This window comes from Styela clava, chromosome 8 (genome assembly GCF_964204865.1).
Source record: "Styela clava chromosome 8, kaStyClav1.hap1.2, whole genome shotgun sequence".
NCBI lineage: Eukaryota > Metazoa > Chordata > Ascidiacea > Stolidobranchia > Styelidae > Styela > Styela clava.
This window is the reverse complement of record NC_135257.1, coordinates 14,374,986-14,400,619: the sequence shown is the minus strand read 5'-3', so window position 1 is coordinate 14,400,619 and position 25,634 is coordinate 14,374,986. Positions and strand designations below refer to the sequence as shown.

The 25,634-nt window shown below is 34.7% G+C and overlaps 2 protein-coding genes across 4 annotated transcripts; both read right to left on the bottom strand.

Moving 5' to 3' along the window:
* Window positions 1–28: 28 nt before the first annotated feature.
* Window positions 29–9,941, bottom strand: LOC120345706 (sodium-coupled monocarboxylate transporter 1-like). Of its 3 annotated transcripts, XM_039415251.2 has the most exons (14): window positions 9,645–9,937; window positions 8,568–8,678; window positions 8,046–8,139; window positions 7,589–7,706; window positions 6,998–7,065; window positions 6,493–6,647; window positions 5,002–5,142; window positions 4,159–4,288; window positions 3,634–3,722; window positions 3,096–3,199; window positions 2,462–2,622; window positions 1,726–1,999; window positions 1,200–1,339; window positions 29–865 (listed from the first exon to the last, which is right to left on the bottom strand). In XM_039415251.2, exons 1-14 carry the CDS (start codon window positions 9,791–9,793, stop codon window positions 497–499), a joined length of 2,103 nt encoding a protein of 700 aa, XP_039271185.2. In that variant the 5' UTR covers window positions 9,794–9,937; the 3' UTR covers window positions 29–496. The 3 variants fall into 3 exon arrangements, with proteins under 3 accessions (XP_039271185.2, XP_077971541.1, XP_077971542.1); XM_078115415.1 differs by lacking the exon at window positions 1,200–1,339 and having other exon boundaries at window positions 702–865; window positions 9,645–9,941; XM_078115416.1 differs by lacking the exon at window positions 29–865 and having other exon boundaries at window positions 1,323–1,395; window positions 9,645–9,941.
* Window positions 9,942–12,248: 2,307 nt separating this feature from the next.
* LOC144425779 (sodium-coupled monocarboxylate transporter 1-like) lies at window positions 12,249–24,697 on the bottom strand. Its single transcript, XM_078115417.1, has 14 exons — window positions 24,534–24,697; window positions 23,403–23,513; window positions 22,416–22,506; window positions 22,149–22,266; window positions 18,221–18,288; window positions 17,362–17,516; window positions 16,946–17,086; window positions 16,404–16,533; window positions 15,858–15,946; window positions 14,685–14,788; window positions 14,367–14,527; window positions 13,706–14,099; window positions 13,305–13,480; window positions 12,249–12,770 (listed from the first exon to the last, which is right to left on the bottom strand). The coding sequence occupies exons 1-14, from the start codon at window positions 24,674–24,676 to the stop codon at window positions 12,675–12,677; spliced, it is 1,977 nt and encodes a 658-aa protein (XP_077971543.1). The 5' UTR covers window positions 24,677–24,697; the 3' UTR covers window positions 12,249–12,674.
* Between the last annotated feature and the right edge of the window lie 937 nt (window positions 24,698–25,634).

The window sequence follows — 25,634 nt, the reverse complement described above, 5'->3', positions numbered from 1 at the left end:
AACTAGACATATATATACTATACTCAAATTAAAGATCAAACACAAAAGGTATATATTTATTTACTTATTTCATATTATGAATTTTAAATATCCACTATCTCTATGGTATCAGTAATATAAGCAGTATATTAAGCAGAATTTAATTATCCTAATAATATTAAAAATAAATATATAAATCATTGTAAACCACTGTCGAAACATCAGAAACTTTGAAACTCTGTAGAGATGCGATGTGAGGTATCTGGCAATGATTTACACATCATTTTAAAATATTTTGCTGTAGAGTAGTGTACGGCATTCATTGAATTTACTATTTACATATAAATATGATCTTTGACGAAGTGCATATTGTATTGTGATCTACAGAACTTTAGAAATCGCGGTTTCAAGTTTTACTTTATTTTTATTAATTATAACAACCGGAAATTCTTTTTAAGGCAGCGTTAAATCTTCTTGTAAAAAATTATCGTACTATGATTCCAATCTTGAAAAAACGTCAAATCCACACGCTCGGTATTCCGGATTTCACTGAATCCCCTCGTTCGGGCTGTTTGGACTTTGATGACTTTCTTTGCGGTCGCAAAGATGATGTTTTTTTCCCTGAAGTTCTGCTGTTACCGTTCGTTTCATTTTGTAAATCCAGCTTGGCGGGAACTGTGTCATTGTTCAATTCTTCTTCCTGATTGTTCATCAACTCTCTCATTTCCACTCTTTTTTCGTGTTTCATTCTCCAGTCTCTCGCTACTCTCTGTGCGTTTCCTTCTCTCCAATGTCGTCTACTCAGGCGAAGAGAGCTGGTTCTCTCTCGACTAGACCAACGCCTTTTCAGTGAATATTCAGGCGGCTGTTCTGGAACTTTGATCACCTGAACATTGTATAAATTTCACAAATCGGAAAATATGAAATAAATTTTTAAACTTGGAGAAGATTTTAGTTTTTCCAACTTGCCGAAATTGGTAACTCATTGAAAAACCTTAGGCAATGTGCGCGTTTTTTGATTAAAAAAGGTTCAAATTTTTAATAATCCACTCGCGCCCCAAAATCAACTAAATACCCTTTCTCCTGTTTGCCAAAAAATGAAGTATATATTCAAGAGTAAAATTTCACCAAACATATTTGCCTAAATTACTTTCAGAGATTACCGACGTCGAGTATTAGTGTGTTGGATACAAATTTGAACAATTCAGTAGTCTCCTTACTTCATGCGCATTGACTTTGTCATGTTCTACGCCACACCACATGAATCTTCTGAACTTCTCAGGAAGCCATCGGAAGATTCTATGATCAAGTAACGGCCTAATCAATCTTGGGTTCACTTCTTTCCGTGTTTGGTATCCACCTCAAAATAATATTCAAGGTTTTCCGTCATATATTCTTATACAGCATCGTGTCATTCTGTCGATTTATAGGTTAAGTACAGTGTCCTGTGTGGTCAAGGCCGTAGTATAAGAACCTCGTACATCTGAACCTCGACTTTCGGGCTCAGTGAGAAACGCTAGTTAGAATTTTGAGATATATATATAATTTTTTGGTTTCAAATCTTTCCTCCGATGCCAAACCTTAATTACAGCTGTTCTATGCTCTACCCAACTCTAATGAAATCTATAGTGGTTGACACAATCTGTGGCCAGGGACGAAATCTTTTCACGAAATGCTGTTGCTTAGGTTTTTAAACCAAGAATTCACAGCAAAGACAACAGAAAATATTGAGGAATAAATTCTTACGTGTGCATAAGCTGACCAGCAAACCAACTCCGATAGTGGTCGCATATCCTATAGCTGTATAATATGCGTATGAAACTGAATAAAAATCATCTGCAATATTCGGACGAGAAGCCGGATCTGGCGGTATCGGAAACACGATTGACGATGGATCTGGACAACCTGAAATATCTCGTGGTTTGGGTCTCGTAAATTGAGGTAGAGGTGGATATGCTTGGCTTCCAATATATATCCAAGTTGTCAATATCATTCCTGATATCATGCCTACAGTGACACCCTGTTGGTGAAAATTAAAAAAAATAGTTCTAACGCGTTTAGTGAATAGATTGTTAAAAATAGAAATATGTTAAAGGCAGCTAAATCTGTATGTTAGGTAGGGTGTGTCATAGAAATGTAATCAACATAAGTAAAAGCATTAAGAGTATATGCCATATGATTTAGATATAACTTATAAATGAAAACAATGTGTTTGAACTCCAGAGAACATCGTTATTGAATTAATATCATATCCACTAGAAGGAATCACAATGACAAGAAAAATTATAAAGCTCTAACTAAAGACTCTTTCGCCCTCAATGTGACATGTTAAATCGAGTGAAAAAAAACATTTTTTAATAATATTAGCATTATTTATCACGACGGGCGACATAGAAAATTATTTCCTATTTTTTCAGGTTCATTTCGAGTACTTTCTCGACTAGCACAGCACAACCCAGCAGTTCTAATCATATAAACTTACAATAGAATTTCCACACGGAAATACAATTCCAAGACTAAATATTCCCAGCAGCGGTCCTCCAACGATTCCTATTGCACTAAGTGAAGCTTGAAGAACTCCTCCAAGTAATGAGGATAAACATGCAAATCCAATACAAAGCAAGCCATACATGAACACCAGACCTAAAAACAACAACCCGTGTCATATAAATACACGCTGGCATTTTTCGGAAATAAAAACATGAACCGACGAATCACTTAGCCTACGCCCTACGGTATGTAGAGTAAGGCAATACCAAAAGCGTAATATAAAGCGACATAGCAACGTATACACACAATATGGACAGATTTGAGTGATGTCGATTTCAGAGCCTGTCTGTCCACGAATCTCCGTTAGGGCGTCCTAAACTTGGTGAGTTGTTATGAGCTACGACAACAGAATATCAAATAACCTTGTACGTCGAAGTGATCGCTTGCTCAGATCTGATGCCATATAACGAAATCCATTCAGGACGAATGTCGTTTAACTATTATGCTAGTTATCGAAAACCAGACACAGACATATTACCCTATTGGTAGAAAATTCACCGATGTTCACTGAGTTGATTTTCACCAGTTTAGAGCAGTTCATGCATTGGCATGCTAATTTTACAAACCTTTTGATAACCACGTCAAAGTTTTCTCTTCCCACGTGACGAATGGTCGAATAAAATCTTCTACAGTTACGCAAGCCATTGCGTTTATACCAGATGACACCGTGCTGAAAAATATGCCATTTATAAAAAAACAGCTCAAGGTGATAATATTCGTGGCTATAACGGAGGAGTGAATGTGACTGAAAAATTGATGGTTATTAACCAGTTAAATCGACTTCGATGTCGAACTGCTTCATCAAAAACATTTTTTTTTGTATATCTGAAATACCAACGTTTCCACTTTTAAAAGTCAAGATTTTAAGTTCAGATTAGGAGTAATATTTCAACTTGTATATGCCGTGATCTTTCATTTTCTATCAGATTTCACCACACGATAAACTAGTTTTAGAGTATATAGGCAATCTTTGCTTTACTTTGAAAGAATCTCAAAAAATGCTACCAAAATTGCAAAAAAATATATTTTCTCGGGCCATGGATCTTATTTAATAATTCATACCTAATTTTAATGATATGATTCTGTTTATAATTTTTTTTTTACCTCAAACATCCAGAAAATACACTCGCAACAAATAGGCCAGGAAGTCCGGGATGGTCGCGGAAAACGTCTAATACCATGTAAGGTAGCAGCTGGAAATTCAAAATTTAAATACAATAAAAATATTTTTAAGATAATACAGTCAGGCTATTTTTCTTGCAACATATAATGGTTTTAAATTAAACATAATTAAAACATATTGCTTATGTATTCACAATTTTGAAGATTTGAGAATTTAAAAAAACTGTTTTACAGTTTCCATTCATCCCCTATACGTATCAGTGGCTTTTTGTCCAAAACCTATTTTTTAGGAGAGATGTGGAGAGCCACATGTAAAATAGATGTACGCGACGTAATTGGTGTACTTGGAAAAATATACGCTTGCATACTTCGCGACGCGGGGCGTTGTTTGGCCTTTCTACGTATGTAAATATTTACCTACAATATGATCTTACACCTCAATTTATTCTCAATTTAACTTCATTAACTACAATTGCAGTAATCAAAATCAATCAATCAAAATCAAACCTGATCAGGAGCAGACACTTCTTTGTTTAATAATGGATCGCAGTCAGCAAAATATGCGTACATGACGAATCCCGTGAATACTGTCAGTAAGAATATAAGACCTGATACGACCATGCTGATTACAACACCTCTGTTATAAACATATATATATAACTCGTTATTTAAACAAAAAATTGTAGGGTTTATATATAGCAAAATATTTACGTAAAATGTGTCATATTCATTTCATGTTAGTTTTACTGCCACATCACTCATATTGAAAATTTAAACCACACTAGGACACAAAACTGCGGGTTGTTTATGAAACAACAACGACTCCGACTCTCAATTTCTGGTTGATGGAAATTTTGACTTCGACGCCAAACTCCGAGAATCCAATTTTTGATAAAAAGAAAAAAATTGGCATAGGCAAGCATTCGTTGTTTGTTGAGAAAGTACGTTACTTTTTGAGTTTTTGGCAAAAATTATAATTCAGATTATCGGCATAAAAGTGTATATTTCTTATACCAAAGATTTCAACATTTTCAACTTCGGCTCCGACTCTGGAAGGATTGAAAATATGACTCCAACAACAATATAAATAAAAACAAGCAAAACTCATACTTCGACTCGACGGCACGATAAATCTGATCCCCGTAGATTGGGCACGAAGCTTGTTAGATCATGTCCAACAAAAAAGTATTAGATTTTGTCTTTTACGCAAAGAGACCAATTGTTGTGTTTATATCGATCAATGTGTTCTCTTTCTATTACAACTTTGGCCTCATATTTATCAGTTAGTACGAGAAACTTGAAATAAGAAATGACAGTAGTTCTTTATAACACTTTCCCGCGTGTGCTTACTTTTTAGCGTCTTTTTCTGTTCGACAACACAAATATCTCTGAACTTGAGATTGGCTTGTACCAAATATACTCATCCATAGGAATCCGAGGCCGATTGAAATACTCCAAAATGAATGTCTTACTCGAACATCAAAGTCAAATCTAGAAATGAAATAGAATAATAAAGTTCAAGGTGGAATATTATGATGTGTGGAATAAATGCAAATAAATTTTTTGTCATTCTCGCTAATTATTCTCAAATGGGACCAAACAAGTTGTTAATGCATACTTTAGTTTAGACTAGACACATTTATATTTTCTTTTCCCAGTGGTGTGCAACCTTTAATAAAAGAGGGCCAGATACAAATAACTGGGTGAAACGCGACCCGCATCTTTGTTTAACATAGGCTTTCTAGTAGTTGCACGCACAAAGAAAGATATTGTAACGTCATTGGCATATTAGATATTAATTGGACTCGGGGACGCAAAGGAATTGGAATTACTAGCACGTACCAGATTAAACTAAATTGAAACTCGATTCGCGGGCGGCACACCATTCAAAATTGTCACTGTTCCACAGGCCACACAATTTTTCCTTGTGGTTCACATTCAGACCGCGGGCCACATGTTGCCCACTCTTGTTCTAGCCTATTTTTATATCTGGTTCTAATCGATTAGGCCGAAAATCTCATTTTTTTTATATTGAGTACTGGCAGCGACAAAAATGAAACGTTGTATCTCGATAACATTCATGAACAAATGATATGTATTAACTATCAAGTAAACTTAGTATTTCGAGGTTTTTGTCTTATGTTACGACGAGCATCATCAAAGAAAAAAGAGTTTTCAATTGAGACGTAGTTCTTACATGTTTTAGACAAATCGTGTACATAATAATGCAGTTCATTGATTATGTGTATAATAATTGCCTGAAAACATAATCTTAAAATTTAGACCGATTGTATTTTATTCGTGTATGGCGCAATGGACCCTATAATTTGTGATTGGTGACGGCAGTTAAATGCAATCGTATATTATTTTGGCTCTAAATGAATTTATTTGAGTATAATGAATAACACTAGAACAAGGTTTATCATTTATTTAAAAATATATCTATATATATGTGATCATTGTACTTGGTGACCATACATTAGCTCATTTCCTATGACATTGTAAAGTAACCGCTTTATTGTTCTTTTAACATTAGACCATCGTATATATATATATATATATATATATATATATATATATATATATATATATATATATACACAAGTGAGTAATTGTTTGAATTATCTAAATAACATTTACGTTAGCAAGTATTTTTACGAAATGGCAATCGAAAGATGGACATTTATGGATCATATAATATCTTCCCTAATTTTAATTGATAAATTTACTAGTCCATTCCACGAAGACGTTATTTTTCTCATCGCGGATAATCGTTATAAATAATCTTCTTGATTTGAATGCAATGAAGATTGAAAAATACATGCATTGGTACTAACTAACCTTCCAAAATCGATTCGTCCGCTCTCATAATTCACTTTCCAAACTCGATCCCAACCTCCTGCTTTTGATGCGCTTGCAAATAGAGTTGCTGCTGTTCCAAGAAGAACGATGAAGCCTTGGAATACGTCAGTCCATATAACAGCTTTCAGTCCACCCTGAATCGTGAAATTTAAATTTCATTTTTAACATGCATTTTAATTATCGTTCATTTATTTTCTGAAAATTATATTGCAGTGACTAATTAAAACTTCAAAGGTCAACTTTTGGTATCAATGTTACACTGTGAGAATTCTACATTTGTTTCAAGAGGGGACTTAATCCTAAGAAACAACCACTTAGGCGTACGGGGCTACTCGCACATTCCGGTTCGACTTTCCCATTTTGACGCAGAAATTGTGTAATAAGAAAAAGTCCAGTTTTTCCCCAAAGGGTATATATCCAGCTGGCCATGAACAGTAAAATCAGAATAACGAAGTTGCTGCGAATGATATAAAGCTGGACTTACCAATGTGGTGTAAAAAGTGCAGACAAGTCCTATAGAGAATATTGATGCCCAAAGGTTTAAACTCGTCACTAAAAATGATAATATACATTTGTTAATTAATTAGTTTAGAAAAATGGCCTGTAATCATCACACAATATATGGAGCAACAGCACAGTTACAGACAAATTAAGTTTTATCTTTTATATATTAATAACACGATCCTGGGGATTTACATCAGGAGTGGTAAGACCGCCGCCGTAGTTCTGGATTTATTCCAAATAAAAGTGGCTATTACCGTGCAGGCTACATTAGACAAGCAAGATAAAGGCCAAAAAATGAACCATTTTCAGGTGATCGTTGCGACGGAACACCACACTACCAAGTATAGGTACAAAAAATGAACAAACATTTACGACAACCCCGATGAAACCTATAAAAACTGTAGCACAATCCAATCTAACCCACCGTCTTCTGTGCAAATTTCAACATTAAAACTGTGTGTTATCACACAGAATAGAAATGTAGCTAACAAATAGAGATAAATATTTAAAAACAGGACGGAATGAAAACTCTGCCTAGATGTAAGGCCTATCACAAATATTAACGAAATACCTGAATTTAAAGCAAGCGCTGGGGCAAATATCATGATCCCGATATACATGATATTTTGAAATATATATGCCGCAGTGGCAAGAAGACGAACGGCATAATTGTAACGAAGTTGAAGATACTGAAAAACAGCAGTCAGTCGATAAAATAAGATGTATATCGAAAGTTAGGTCGAGGTTTCAACCAACATTATATCTGAATAAAGCGAAAAATCACGGAAGGCGCAAAATTATTTTTCTATACAAAAAGTAACAGGGCATAGAAAATATCTGCACAATATCCTTAATAAAAAGTGGTCAACCGTGTAGAAAATTAAAATTGAGATATTCAAGATGTCTATTGCAAATAATTTAATAAATCACCTATCCAAGCATATTCAAACAAAGAATGTGTCTGGGTTTCTAAAAAAAAAAATAGAAAGCATGAAAATACAGTGAATTTAATAGATTTCCTTTATCACCTCAAAACTGCTGGTGATTCCAAGTCGATAAAAAATTGGAATGAAGATTTCCGTCACAGGAAGCACACATATCATTACGCATCCGAATAATAACCTGTAATAAAAATAAAAGATGAATATGAAATAATTTTATAAATAAAAGACCAGGATTTTTTTTAATTTGTATACCAATTGTAATTTTTGGGAAATTATAATTTTTGACAAACTTTTGCATACCGAGTAATTTGAAAGGTTTACTCTAATATTCTTTTTATTGTCTTTTCTAATGTTGAACATTACGAATTGGTATGAAAAAATACGTCGTATATTGTTTTTTTAAATATTGAAAATTATGCCAAAACAATAAAAACTGGGAATCAATTTTGATGCTGTTTGTTGTTCTTTGTTGTTTTATACAAATCTGACTTTTATCACAAAACAAATTTGCCAACTTTTTCTTGGCTACTATTCAAACTTTTGTCTGTCAGAAAATCTGATATATGCGAAAGCAGTAGAACTATCATGAATTTTACACAAACTTACCAACAATACATTGAACCAAATATATACATTTCTGCTGGAATTCCAAGGATAGTTACAGCAGATACGAAGCTCAAACTAAGCGATATCGATACAGGGATGTAACTCATGTTTCTAAAAAAATATAGCGTTAGTAATAGTATCAAACCACTTCCATAACAAACAGTTGTCTTAAGATTTTCAAAACTTTACGATTACGTTTTTACGATACTTTTCAGAAGATTCGAACCTCATGTTTATAGTGAGGAATCTGTAACATGAGGTTTTTCTGTACACGGATATTGATTGTCAATATGTATTAGAAACGCAATTGAAATTGCTGCAAAAATGTATATTTACACTTTATTTTTTGAATGGTTTTTGGCCTTAGATTTATTTGCCTAAAAAGTCTTGAAGTCGGATTGACTTTCTAAATGAAAGTTATTATCGCGTAAAAACGACGCTGAAACGCCACAAGAACAAACGATTATTCATACAACGAAGCCGCCTCACGCATAGTTGCTCAACTGGCAACGACAAATAAACTTTAATGATGAGTAATTTCAGTGCAGTGACGAGAGATGAGAGGAGTCGGATCAACTGAAGAATCCCCCCCCCCCCTCCCCTCAGACCAGCCTGGGGAGGAGATTCCTCAGTTGGTCTTAGTTGGGGTGAAAATTCTTCAGTTGATCTCGTTTCCCAACTGAAGAATATTCCATTAACCCACCTAAGCCGATAATACCAGTTGATCCTTCATTTGACCTGGTGAATACCAGTTGATCCTTCATTTGACCTGGACTAAATATTTGGTAAGGTTAGGGTTAGATGGTCTTAGTTGGGGTGGAGATTCTACAGTCGGTCTGACTTTGGCTGGAGATACTACAGTCGGTCTAACTTGGGTTGAAGATTCTTCAGTTGGGTACTCTAGGGGGTACCCTCGTTATAGTTAACATGGTATCAGTTATGCACAAGTCTTACTGGAACCATAGAGAAAGCACAACCATGTAAAATGCAGGCACGATATGTTTCACATGATTGGTCAACTTGATGGTCTGATTACCATTAAGAATAATAGAGGATTAAATATAACTAAAAACGCACCTTCCGCCCATTAAGTATCCCTGGACTCCAGCCTTTGACTTCCTATCTCTGTATGCAAAGAAAATACCAATACCGGCAGAAACCATCAACATAATAATAAACACGGCGTAGTCTGCAGCCTTGAGACTTGCAGGCTCTCTTCCAGCCATTTCCCTGCTGATTAGTGTTTTTATCAGAAGTAATTGTCTTTATGGCTTATCCATCAAACAGCATCTCATCTAGATTTATTATGTTATTTGGTCATAACATATTATTTTTCTGAAATTAAATAATTTTGTGCAATCCGAATTTGCAATATACGACTATTTTTGTCCGTTTGGTTACGTTTATGAGGTTGAGCCCACTATTAATACAGTAATATTTTAGGTTGGATTTGTCATTGAAATATACCTAACTGCCATTGCTCCAGGTTTGAAATAACTCTTCAAGCAGCACGAGAAAAAATAGAGGAAATAAACCAATCAAAGTCTACAACACTGGTTTACAACTCCGTGCGTATATCGAGATTTGAATGGATCTTTTACAAGACCTTGTAACAGCAATATTGAAATATGCCAAATTAATTTCATATGATATTTTTCTGTAATAGGCCGATAACAAATTGAAAAAAATCCTTCGGAATCGATCCTGACTATTTCATCTCTAATCCCAAAAGTATGACTCGTTTTACAACACTGAGCTGTCAAATTCAGTATTCTGATAAAACCACTTATCTTCAACGGCATATTTTGGATTCAACTGCAAAATAAATATTGTAGGTGAAAGGTCTATCTCTATATCATAACACATTTCTGATTGAACTGCCTTTGCAAAATTGTCTCCAGAATTCTAGTCCTCTTGTTTTCCTATATAAACCATATAAATACCATAACACGATTGGGCCTACTGAGCCAGAATTCTCTTGTGGCAGCTGCCATGTGCTTTCATAAGAAGACACAATATTAGTTCTTTTCGATGCCAAATATTTCTTTCATCAAGTGCTTAATGAACAGAACTAAACTGAACTTCATTTGACATATATCTGTGTACATTTCCCCAGGGTTGACAACTTGCAATATGCTTTACCACAAGTTAAATTTCTATCCTCAGCAACAATGCAAGATAGCCTCAGGCCATTCTGCTAACTTTTAAGAATGGGTCTAGCGGACCGTAGCGTTGATAACAAAATTGTCGTAGAATAGCGATGTCGTAGCCGTTACGGCTTGAATGAAGCTTTCATCAATACCTTACTATATGGTTTCGAGTTACCTTACCTGTACTTACCCAGGCGTAACACGTAATTCTATACAATATGTTTTTTTCCAGCTGTTGCGATACAAGAGAGTGATAATTTTATGTGAAGTTTTTTGAAATTTAGATAGTTTGGACTGGATTGAAAAATAAATGAATAAAGGCGTAAATACATTTAGTGGCTTTGATATCTATCGATTGACATTATGAGTAATTTTACAATTTATACCATTCGGACTAGCTTCAATTTAGAGATTTTAAATCTATTGCACAAATCATTGCTGCATCCACAGTATCATAGCTAGGAATATAATGTTGTCTCCCCAGTTTATACTCAAATCAGTAATTCACGTTAAATAGTTATAGAAAATCCAGTAGCAGTAATTTTCAATTGTAAAAATTGAATACTTTGACATTTTTGTTTCGCATTTTTCCCTTTTTATTTGGATTGTTTTATTATGAACGCATCCCGTACTTAAAGAAGTGAATATTTTCACGTCGTCGTTCCGTTGGCCTTGCACCTGCAGATTTCTTTGCATCCGTACATTTTCACTTATAAATTGCAACAAAAATTACAACATACAGTACAATTGAACTCACGGTTATTTGAGCCTTTTCAAAATTCGATACGATACGAAAATTATAGTTGCAAGAACATTGCATGATATGAATATTTATTTATATACCTCTAGTTCAATTTTCACACTTCAAAAACTGCTTTGAGTGCGATTTTTATAAATGTCAGATGAACATATTTTCAGCCCAATTTACGACCTCATATTAAAATGAGTAAATTTAATCATAATGAAAGTCAAAAGTGATTGTCGGGGTTTAGAGGCAAAGATAAATAAACTATAAAATTTATTTTTAATTTATTTTTATAACGTAAAACTGTAAATAACCGCGTGTAGGCTTAAGCTTCGGTTCACTCCAGACTAGACCACAAAATCTCCATGTTTTGCATAAAAGAATGTTGGATTTTAAAATACACGATGGATCGCCGTATGATACATACATACATCGTTCGTATGATTGCCTCCAAGGTAAAAAAATTCATCTTTGAGCGATCATGTGGCCCAGTAGGTATCTGCCGAGTTAAAGGTACTTGTGTAAATTTATACATCTTTCTAAAAAAATTTCACAACTGCAAGTATTGTGAGTACTAATGCAGGTATTGGTGCAAATTTTGTGGATTCAATTTGACATAATATGTTAATATTCGTTACTGCAAATGACTTTCCTTCATTTGGGCCTGGCTGAAATTCCTATAGCTAGGTACCCGAATCATTTTGTGACCGTGGCCATTTAATGGTGCAAGCATGCACAAGTATCCTCCGCTACTCAGATATCCTGAAACTGTTCTATATTAAAACAAAACATCCCAAATATATTTTATTCTTTTTTACTGCAATGAAACGTTATTAAAAACCATATTGCCATACAATTTGTTCTCTTTGTGAATGTGTTATGATTGTGATTTGAGAAAAAAGGTATGCAATTGAAAACACGAGAGCTGTGCCCAAATATATGGACACGTCACAAGGTGTCGCTATTTTTTTATTTTAACATGAAAAATGAATATCTTGAAGTCCACATAAATTTTTGAATAAGTAAAAGTAATAGCCTTCTGGCAAAAAAATCAATCTTTAACCACTGAAAATTTCAAAGCAATTGGTCCAGTATTCGAAGAGAAAAGCGATTTCATCATGACGAAGGAGAAGAAGAATACTAACAAAAACAACAACATAATATTGAAACGATCGTTATATACACTGACGTGTCCAATTAGTACTTAAACTACTATACGCTATTTACGTCGTCTTTGTCATTGACAGGGACCCTATCAGGTTCATACGCTTCTGATAATATGCCTTCAGAGTTTCCATTACTCGAATCCTGCAAAATAGCGAACATATGCATATCAATATTTAATACAGGAAATTCCATGTCAAATTTATGAGAGAGGATATTTACCAACCTGGGCAAAACTACATCTCCACGCTTACAAATATTTATCTTATATATAAAAAATCGTTCGAAGTAGGCAACTCTCTAAACCAATTCATTAACCTGTCGAATATTTGTTTTACGCTTCAATAGTTTTTTCATAACTTTCATACTGATAAAAGAAGTCAAACTTTGCAAACTGGTTTCAATGTTAGATTGGCAAATTCGAATCGAAATTTTGTTGAGTTGGTATTCCACTTACATCTTGTTCATGAGACTACAACCAAATATTCGTTACATATTTGACTTCATTTTTTACATCAACGTTTGGTGAATTGGTGGTTATTTCACTAATTAACTTACATTAACAATAAAAGGTATGGAATACATATTTGTAAAACGTTTCAAGGAATGGGAGATTCCATATTCTTTATTAAGGTATATCGTGAATCAGAGGTGCAATCAATCTATTGAATCACTCACCCTTTTTGATTCTTCCATTTTCAAGTCCTCCTCGTTTTCTGGCACATTATCCTCCCATTCAATTCCAAATCTCAAAAATTTTCTAACTTTTTCTGGAAGGCAACACCGGAACATCCAATGATCAAAGGGAGGTCTCAGACATCTGGGATCAACTTCCTTACGATCTTTCCAACCACCTAAAACAAGCGACAATTTGTGGGGTTATCATAAACAATATTTTGCTGCATTTTAGATACTAAACACTCAACGAATTTATTCAAATATAACTAATTTCAAATTTATACTTTTTTGTAAGTATTTTTGATAGCGCTGTCAACGTCCACTGTGATATGCAGCGTCCAAGGAAAACGCTTCCGTTTGATATAGTGGAAGCTGCACAATGACACTGAAAATGTACTTACATGTTAGCAGGCTTACAAGAATTCCAACGCCCAATGTGAAACCAAGTCCGATTGCACTGATGTAATGGTAAGACAATGTGTAAAAAGGCGTATCATCTTGAAAACCAGCTGCTGCTCCTAAGGTAGTGTTGGTGAAAGGTAGAGTCGTACTTGTAATGTACGAATCTCCGTCTCCGGATCCAGTGGAAGGCAACTCCATTGTGGTGGTATAATTCATGCCGTACACCCAAGAATCGTTGCCATTGATGTATGATTCCCCACCACAAGTAGTTGCACAAGTTTCAACACTCAATGGAAGTTTTCTGATTAGGTCGTTGGATTTCTTAATCCCTTTTGAACCTACGTAGAACCAGGTACCTGCTCCAATACCTGCCAGTAGTCCGCTGATACTACCCTGAGATGAAAAGTTTGTAATTGAATCATATATTATTTACTGCAACACAATTTGATATTTCTTATTCTAACACGCACGTTAAACCATCGTATACACCTGATACAACGATTTTCAAACGAGAGCAGGTAAAAGCGCACGTTGTCTAACTGAAGCAAACCTATAGCATATTAATCTTTGACATTGAATTGATTTGCCGGATGCTAGGCATACCAATCAGAAATCACAATAGTACCACAAATATTCATAATTTGCTAAGAATTTACTCACTATAGAATTAACAAATGGAAAATGAACTCCAAGAGTAAACATTCCAATCAAAGGTCCCATCATCAAGCCCATCAAACTGAATGCTGCTTGAAGCAACTCTTTGGCAGTCGAAAGAAGAAACGCCATCCCGATACTCAGTAGACCAAAAACTATGACAATTCCTGAAAAATAAAAATGAAACCATTTTTCATCATTCATATTAAATTTTTTACACAATATACTGGCATCCGGTATTGTCACCTCGTTGTCGCATCTCCTGCACAGTTATATGACTCCGTAACAGCTAACTGAAAATGCATCATGACACAATGTATTTACCCTTGGATATCCAGGTATATGAAGAATCGTTCAGATTTGTAACGGGTTTGATCATATCCTCTAATGTTACGGTTGCCATAGCATTAATTCCAGATGAGACAGAGCTGTAAAAAAGAGTCGGTTTTTAATTTGTTTTTATAGATGAACCAACGTTTTTTTAACCAAACACGCACTTCTACGGAGGCGTGGTCAATTATCATATAGGCGTAACGATAATTTTCCCAAACAAGCCCACTCATTTGATCAGGTTTGGCGTTTGTGCCTTCTTTAACATTCAACATCCATTTACCAAATTATTGAAACTTTCTGACTGAGATTTATGCAATAACAATTAGGTTAAAGTAAACTCCTGCCTATTCTATCTAATTAATGAGTCCAGCTGCACACCAACACAAACCTGCTCGCTTTATCACGCTATTGCACGAACGCTCGTTGGGGTATCATTGCGGAGGCGATCAACAACCGACGGTTAATCATCACGCCTTTCTGAATCAAATGTAAAATGCTATTTCTTGATGGTGAGTATAGCTAGCTAGCCTTTACCACGCGTGAGAAAAGACGTAACCAATAAAGGCTATTGAAATCCAGACTGAAAAAGATCTGTGGCAGAATAACACGAGTTTTTCCAGTTTGATCAAGTGTTATGCATCAAAATATCTGTCGGTTTGTTCTTCCACGCCGACCAAGGTTGTATAGATTTTGACTGATCTACTTGCCCGTGCGATGGGTGGATTGCCATGAAACATCGCTGCGTGGCACGTTAATGCATAACGATAAGTATGCTTATTTGACTGCTAAGGACCCCGATGGTATTGTGCAGTTTATTCGTCAATATATTTGTTGCATCCTTGTTGTTTACAGTTATTCTTGTACTTGATAAATAAGATCCACATCGTGGAAGCAGATGTTGAGTGTTAGGAAATTAGGATACCTACTAATGACTTGCACAGTGTGTTTTCGGGTGTTCTTATATGGCTAAAGCAGCACACAGTTTGATCAGTCTGATCGCCGTGGCTAGGGATGGTACTTCAAGGCCGCCATCGTCCGCGTCGCGGGAAAAAGGAAGTTGGTGACCTGATGGGAAAAGTAACGATCAAGTTGGGTCTTGGATGGTTTTTCGAACACTCCTCTTTCGCGGGATGAGGTATAATAATAATTTTAGTATGTTCTCACCTCAGACTCCCGGCATACACAGCTGAAACAAATAAACCAGCAACTCCTGGATAGTCTTCAAAAATTTCAAGCATCATGTAAGGCAGTAGCTAAAATTGTGAAATAGTTAATAGAATCAATTTCTATCGTCTTGAGGCTGTGGCGTGACGCTAACTATGATGACAGAGAAAGAAATCTCACATTCAAGCAATTGGGGACATTTCGCATTCCGCCACATCACATGAGGTGTAAAATATTGAAAAATTTATCTGGAGGGAACAGGGCAAATTTTAGTTTTTCTAAACCCTAATAGTTATTACGTTTAAATAGCTGATTGAAAAGCGCGAATACTTGTTATATGGATATTTCTTGTGAAGGAGATCAGATGAACTTAAGATACTAAAATAAATAAATAATAAATATGAGGGCCGATACTCGGAAAATGAACATCTTCTGCCATCAGTTGTAATATTGAATATATATGTTTGATACTTGGCACTCGTATTAGAATGAATCCAATTTTGAATCAATATACGAGTAAGCATAGATGATACAAATAATTATTACCTGGTCGTGTTTTTGTACGCATTTTCTTTGCAGGGGGTCGCATGTTTCATAATGTGCAAAAAGAATAAGCCCACATAACACACCCATCGTAATCAAGGCCACCAATCCAATTACGTTCAAATAGATCGACCTGTCAAAGTACAATATTGTTTAATATAGACATCAAAATTATGATCTTTTGTCGACACGAAATGGGACCTATGAATCATTTTATGTTTTTCTTCTTTTTGTTGTGAAAAATCGCTTTTCTCAATACCTATTGTAGAAAACTTTAGGTATTGGAATTTTTAGTAGTTGAACATTGTTGTTGTCGTTAGAAAGTTATTCTTTCTATTTATTTTTATGGAATTTGTTTTTCACTTTAATTTTTTTATGTGATGACATCATCGAAATTTAAAAAATTGCACTTTGCCGTGAATCGTGATCACATTTCAGCGATTTAGTGGTCAAACTACCGTAAGGTTGGATGCTGCTTCGTTTTGATTTTGTGCCCATATTTTCGAGCATTGCTCTGTTGTTTTGAATTTGCGTTGATTACGTACCATTTTGCATGCTTTTCTGATTTACAGCTCAAATATCGTTGTACTTGAGATTGACTGACTGCATACATTCCCGCCCATCGAATCGTCCCTCCAATAAGGATGCTCCATACCGTATTTCTTATTCTAACATCCGTTTCAAAGCTAGAAAAACAAACAAAATTTATTAGCACAAGATTGGACAGACGTCTTCTGTATCTCAGTGCAGCTTATGTTGGTAAATGTGTTTCATGTTAATTAATATGACGGAAATTCATTCTTAATCATTTCATTGTTTAATTTTGAGGTTAATAATAAGGTGCCCTGACAAAACTATTCGATCATCAAGACTACGCCACAATACCAAATGTACTGTATGTAAGTATTGAATTTGAAAAATCATTGAGTGAGAAAATATTAAAAATAGTTAGAAATCTTACTGAACAAAATCTATTCTTCCTCCGCGTTCAGCTATTCTCCATATGTTTCCCATTCCACCGTGCATTACACTTCCTTTGATCAACACCGCAAGAAATCCACCAAACATAATAACTCCCTGGAATACGTCAGTCCATATCACGCCTCTAAGACCGCCCTGAATTGAAAACAAGGTAAATAATGTGGGTAACAATGTTCAGTTTCAGTAAGTAAAGGTTAAGAAACTCAATTCTGACAAAATAGTTCGAATGGAATATGATTTGACAACGATACATATAGATTTTTTGTCAATAACTTCAATAAATATTCGTGCCGAGATTTTAAAAAACTCATATAAAATTCGAAAAGGATCAATGACAGATAAAAAGTTCAAATTTACAAGATCTTTATAAAAGATGGCTCGTGACTGAAATCTTGGAAGATTAGAGAATATAATCGGATAATACCGTAAAACTGTAATTCACGACATGTTCTGCAAACACAAAAGAAAGACGAATTGTCCATGAAGGTCTTATTTTAGCATTTGCATGCAGTATACTTATTTGGGTACTCCCGTAATGTGTGTACCAGGTTAGAATTAGGCCATAATTTTTTTACGATTTTCCTTATTTTAGTTCTATTATCGTCTGTGTTAGCCAAGTAAATATACCCCTGCCATAGGTTTCAGTCCCTTCACACAACTTGATGTAAAGTAGGCGAACAAAATCAGTTACCTCCATATTAGTACACACACTTCTACGCACACCTTATTTGTTTTTATAGCAATTACAAATCGATTCCACTGAAACACAAAACTTATATACCGTATATCACTTTCACTGTTAACTTGAACAATTGCCACAAAAATACCATAACACTTACCAAGGTGGTATAAAACGTGCAGACCAATCCCGTTGTTATAACTGCAATCCAAAGTTGGAATCCCGTTACTAAATAGAACGAAACTGATTGAATCAATTTAATATAACATATATATGATGCTTTAATATAGCCTGGTTAAAGATTTGGTTGGCGAAAATTTGTAGAGCAAATGGCCAAGACAATTAACGCTGTTCGATTTGTAACATTGTTATACTTCGAAAATAAGTAGGGAATGGACTTCCGAATGGGTTTAGTAATAAATATACAAAAGTCTTCATTTGTGACTCTGCCATGTAGACGTCTTATTCTATTTTCATTAGGATTTTTATAAATCCATATCATTTCCAACAAATGTGATAACAAGAATTAGATCTGTATTTGAAAGTGAAAAAAATGAATAATGAAGTAAGTAACGCAAAGCAGTATGTGATGGATAACGAAAGACCAGCAGTTCATTGTACACCGTTCTGTTGCCTTTATTCTTATTCATTATGAAATTTATAACTGAAATATAAGTAGACCCGCAAATTGGATACATTATTTGAATATGACAAACAAGTATCCTTTTCCAAAGTAAGTTTGAATCAGTGATTTGCATGTCACATAAGTATTCATAGATATTTTCTCAAAGTGGAGATGAGAATGTGAAATCTCCCAAAAAAGCGCGACATGAAATAAAATAAAAGCACTATGTATTTATCGATGTCATTATCAGATAATACTCGAAGCAAGGTTTAAAATGACCATGAAAGTATTTTTTGGTAGTGATCTTGATAAACTTCACTAAGGGTTTCAAAATGAAATGCTATACCTGTACCAAACCGCATAAGTTGTCATAATACTTTGATTACACAAAATTGCCCAAATTAATTGTATTCCAAGAATTGTATTGTATTCCAGGCATATTCAAACTCAAGAATAATTGTGTATTGTAATAATACCCGCTGCAGGATAATTTGATGGAAAAGCGGTTGCCACCACGATTACTCATATATATTAGTATACGCTGGTTCGCTTTATATTGATGCGTATTTACATCGTTTACCAATTGATCGTGATTGACGTGGGTAAAGCTAATCACAATAACTAAAATTAAGCATTGTCTACACCAGGGCTTCCCAAACTTTTGAGCTCGCGGCCCCTTTTAATATATTAAAATTTTCCGCGGCCCTTGTTAGCGTTAATAATGCTAAACAGTTCGAAATATGCATTTTTGATGTTTGACACAGCTAATTCTCAACTTTTAGTAGGTCTACTCAATTACAAAAACAAACACATATTTATTCAGATCAACGTTACTCAATTATTCAGTGTAATGGGTGCGAATACTTTTTGCTTCATAGCAAGTCCGGCCTTGACTTAATGTTCGTTTATGCAGACCTAAATGATGAATTACGATGTCAGGCCACCGACGGCATGGTCCTTATCCGGAATTGTTCACTCTTATTGATCAAACTTAACATAAGACAGCGGTTTGTGTGGCGTCAAATTATCATGGAAAAAACTCTTGACGCACCAACACGAAAAATATGCTGCCTGATAATAAAACACAATTTTGTCATCGTTAATATGTACTTATCTTATCTCCGCCTGGTTTTTCTTTAAAATGCTAAAAAATCACTCATGTTCGATAAACTCGGTTCAGCAAATGAACAAACTGCAGCCTACGAAATTGCAGCATGTAGGGTTTACCTTTTCTGTTACCTAACAATATACCCGACGTAACCCGTAATAAAATGAATTTGATTCGTATACACATCATTTGCAGCAATGAGAAACAATAAAACATTTAGAATAAATAAAATATATATGTAATATATTTCGAGGCGCAAATCGCCTTCGGGAACCGCTAGCTTTACGATTAAAGTCGGCATTGGGCAAATCGGGTCTTACGATCAGAATATGCATTGTTATGCAAGCGCGATTTTTCTATCGTGTTTACCCGAAAATAAAACCAAGCCTGAATTTTAGGAATTATTTTAATACAAGCGCTCCCCCTTAAAAAACTTAGTCGATAGCGCAAGTTTTTTTGACTTAATACCGTGGAAGTGCATCGTTTCAATTTTGCTAGGGCGTCGCAAAATTTCATGATTCGCGAACCTTTCAACCAACCCATCTTTTACTTTATCAGAAAAAGGGGAAGATTATATCGATCTTACCTGTGGTGATGGTGTTATAATAAAAAAGTTTAATTCTGAAAACTCGGTTTTCTGTAGATAAGATTATTTTTCTTGGTTCAAAAAGCTTTGCGGACTCCTATCCCCTTTGCGATTTCGTATTTATATAAAGCAGGCCTTTTTTACCAAGGCCCATTAAATATGATTTCACTGACTGTCGTTATGTTTTGTTCGTTCCTTTATATGAAACTCATTGCAAAAAAGGTCTTTTATTGAAAGGTATCAATACGTATTTTCACGGGTTTTCGTAACTTGAGCATATTTTTGTAGGGCGTAACAATACAATGAAGTTCGAGTACCACTGAGTTGATAGCAAGAAATCCTTGTGCGCAACGCTTTTTGAACCAAGGAAAAATAATCTTTATCTACAGAAACCCGAATTTCAGAATTAAGCTTTATAATCTTTATCAAAACTTTATTAACTTTAAACTTTATTATTTAATCTTACTTTTTTCAGTAAAAGTAGAAGATATGGGTTGTTTGAAAGGTTCACGAATCAAAAATTTTGCGACGCCCTAGCGAAATTGAAACGACGCGCTATGTGAACCACGGGACTAGGTCAAAAAAAATTGCGCTGTCGCCTAAGTCTTTTTTTGACCTTTTTTTAGAATTCAGGCTTGGTCTAATTTTCGGGGAAACGCGGTTGAATCATCGCGCTTGCATAACAATGAATATTCGTTTCGTAAGATTTGCTAAGTGCGCCTCGAAAATTAGGATATTTGTGTTAAATATTAACTAATATACGATTGCATATTTCACATATTTTTTTTTATTCTGAATGTATTATTTTTTCTCATCATTGCAAATGATGTGTTTATGATTCAAATTCATTTTACCATCCTATGTTGTTCACTTTCTGTTACGTACGGTCTATTGTTGCGTAACAGAAGAGCTGCAATTTCGTAGGCTGCAGTTTATTCATTTGCTGAACCGAGATTATCGAACATGAGTGATTTTTTAGCATTTTAAAGAAAACCAGGCAGGGATAGGAAACAAAAGTTAACCTTTTGCCTTTATCCATTGGGCCTACATGTTTATAAACCTCAAAGGGCATAAAGTACACATTAACGATGACAAAATTGTGTTTTATTTCGAGGCAGCGTATTTTTCGTGTAGGTGCGCCGCGAGTTTTGTCCCTGATAATTTGGCGTCGCACAAACCACTGTCTATGCTAAATTTGATCAATAGGAGTGCGTAACAATTCCGGATAAGAACCATGCCGTCGGTGGCTTGTGGCCAGACATTGTAATTCATCATTACATCTGCATAAACGAACATTGAGCCACGGCTGGACTTGCTATGCAGCAAAAAGCATTCGCACCCATTACACTGAATAATTGAGTAATGTTAATCTGAGTAAATATGCGCTTGTTTTTGTTATTGAGTAGGCCTACTAAAAGTTGATAATTAGCTGTGTCAATAAAATATTAAAAATGCATATTACAGTACTGTTTAGCATTATTAACGTGAACAAGGGCCGCGAAAAATTTTAATATATTAAAAGGGGACGCGAGCTCAAAAGTTTGGGAAGCCCTGGTCTACACTACAATAATATGATCTCTTACATTATAAAGATATATTTTAACAGCATGTACGAGTAAGTTAAATCCGATGAGAAAAGTATTTGTCATTTGATTTTTGTGAATAAATCGCTGAAGGCAGGTAATGTGCTTATATCGAGTGAGTTAAATTTAGTCTGTGTTATAACTTCAACAATACACCAACTTTCATTTGAAATCATTATACTCTACCTGCCCCAAACGCCAGTGCTGGTCCATACATCACTATTCCCATGTAGAAAATAGTAGCAACAATGAACGCTAAAGTACCAAATATTCTCGCAGCTTTGTTGAAACGCAACTCAAGGTACTGAAATTAAATTGTTTGAAAATGTCAATGCATAAGTATATTGAAGCTTCCAATTTGTGAGGACAAAAAACCCTTAAATGAACCCTACGAAATGAAATGGTCAGTCGATTGATTGGAATTGACGGCAACAGCAATTCATAACTACTAACCTCATAAGTACTGGATATCCCAAGTCTGTAAAAGGTTGGAAGAAATATTTCTGCTGCTATGATTGCAATAAACACGTATATGAGATCAACCCTTTAGAGAAAAAAATAGGTAAACTGAATCAATGAAATTCATAACACAGAAGTCAGGGATTTACAGCGGTGATACATATACAAGGTCTACAGCCATATTTACATTACGTGTGTACGCAGGAGTAAATGTTTATTAATTTAAGAACCAACACGAGCAGATTGAAAACAAAAAATTGTAAAAAAAACGTGTGAGATCTTTGTTATATACGACTGTTGGTATATGAAAATCGATATTTATTCATTCAAAAATTCTACACTCAGTGGTATGTATGCTTGAATTATTGGTCTCCAACTTGTAGGGAGATTTAATAATGAAACGATTTATGCTACGAAATTACGTTTTTAAAATTGTATCCATGTAGAAATGTATTTACATGAATTTTACCCAATAAATGGGGTTATGGAATACTTTGGATGATTCATGGTAGCCCACTGCACATGCTTGCAACTTAGTATTTGATATATATATATATAATATTATTTTCATCAATTACTTGTATTCCGAAAAAGGTGACAAGATTTTCTGCAATTTCTGAGTACCCATAATAACAAAATGTAATTGAACTCGCGGATAAAACTATCAGATTAAATGCTAATGCCAAGTACAAGGTAACCAAAAAAGGCCGAGTAATTTGGACCATATTCTGAAGGAAACATAATTTTTGTGCAAAGAATCCAAAACTGCAGAAACATTTGGGTACAATCATACTCTAAAAGAGAGTTCGTGTGTTAAATGAATTTCGTATGGTGATTAAAAAGTAGTTAATTCCATAATAATTAAGAAATAGGTATAGGTGTTTTTGGGGCACCCTGTTGGCAAATATGATTAATACACTAGAATAGCATTGAGTTCAGTATTTGTGCAATGTATATTATTATACAGTTATTTATAATTACCACAGAATCATCGTCCCAAACATATAAACTTCAGCAGGTATAGCGAGCATTGTCAGTGACGATTGGAAACTCAGTGCTAACGATATGGCAACTGGAAGTAACGGCATACTCCTGAAATAAAGAGTAAAATTTGAATGAAAATATAGATTGGACTATTCGAATCTATTTTGGGACAAATAATAATTCTACTAATCTGAAAATTAGGATATGAATAGACTTAATCTGGGAAAATAGAAATATATATTTTGCACTGATTTTGATTTGAGTCATTGAACTCTCTAGTTTCAGATATCGCCTACATAGTAATGCCATATCTATAGATATCTCAGTACTCGGTAATATTGTAACGAGATAGCGATCAGAGGCCGCCGACGTATCGATCTAGCGGCGTGTATCCTTCGCTTTGACTCAATAGCGACACCGCGTGTCTCGTCACTAATTAATTAACTCCCTAATTATACGACATAATTCACCCAAAATCAATAGGCTTTTTTCCGAGATATGATGAATGCACATGCAAAAGCAGATTCAACCTCGCTTTCGTGAGATATCTCGTAACATACGAAAGTGTCTAACAGACAAACAAACAGAAATACCTATCAACTTACTTACTGATTTAAGATCAATATGTAACAAGACCGATAAGTAACAAGATCGATAAGTAAATATTGTATTATAATTATCCTACTTTGGAGAGAGTATTGTGCATGTAATCTTGGCTAGAGATAAAAGACAACCCCAAGTCTCGATATTTTGCTTCTAACGGGTAAATCACTTTAAAATATTTAGGTTTCGAGAAAATGAACTGAACAATGCAGCCGACTGCCAAAAGATTTGCGAGGAATGTCGGGTCGAGAAGGTCTTGAGAGTTCAAATTCATTTATGTTATCACCCAACATTGAGGGTAACTAAAACACTCATAGCGATACTATATACTACATAGTATCACGCTTCACTCATCCACGCATTAATGCAAGTAATCTACATACCCTTTTGATTGCTTTTAAGATTTTGTTAGATTAAAAGAGCTGGAATTTGAAAATTGCTTTAACCTGAATTGTGTAGGTTTCGATTACATAATTTATATTAAATTAATATGAAAAGGTAAAAACATCATTAATATGCTCTAACCTTCCTGCAAGAAGATATCCGATTGTTCCTTGCTTGCTTTTACGGTCTCGTATTGCATAATATATACCAATTGCAGCCGAGATTACGAGCATTACAGCGAACACAGCATAATCCGCTGCTACAAATGTCCGCTTCTGTGTCATATTTTCTTATAATTAAGACTAGATTCTGTATTTGAGTAATGGTAAGACGGTTCAGTAATCTGCATTGCTGAATCAGATGGCTAGGGTATTCCACGTATTTCAGCATATTAAACATTGCTACTCAGAATGGGTAATGACAATAATAATAAGCATTGCAACAACGTCTTTGCGGTAAAAACCACGCTCGTAAATGAAACTTTTCAACTACAATAGTATTTTTTTTTTAATTATCCTTACATTAAATTTACATCACATTTAATTATCCTCAATTATCTTTACAATTTACATTTTTTCAATACCGTATTTTCATTTTTCATAAACTAGATAAGAGAAATTGATATAGCTATCAATGGCATTGTATTTTTAATATATATAATATTCTATAGTAGAATGACAGGCTACAGGAGTTGGTTAGACGGTAGTTACAACAGTTTGCATCCTCAATGACAAATACGGCTACGCAGTAGAAACGAAAATTTGCTATGCTTCAACAATTTATCAAGGTTGGAAACTGTTCAAGGGGAACCAGGTGAACTGGAGATTCCTGACAAAATTATGTTCCGCGCATATGACTAACTAACCTCACTGAAATGTAGATATAAATACTGTGGCCGCATGCGTCAATTTAGGTTGAAAGTCAGGCTTTTATTGTTAATGATTATGAGAGGATTTTTGCATAAATCTTCAAACAACAACATCATTTAAAAAGCAAGTAAAACTCTGAATACCATCACCTCGGGCGACGAGTAACGAAATCCATGGAATGCGCTCACGTTATGATAAAATATTTTTCCTGATATATGTGATAAAATCCATTCTGCGAAAACGTAGAAAAAATGTTCAATGATTAAGGTGTAAAAGTTATTCTGAAACACGTTCAGTTGTACGGCATATATACAAACCAACAACACTCTTGTAAGTAGCCTATCGCCAACACCAATTCGATTTATTTTCATCA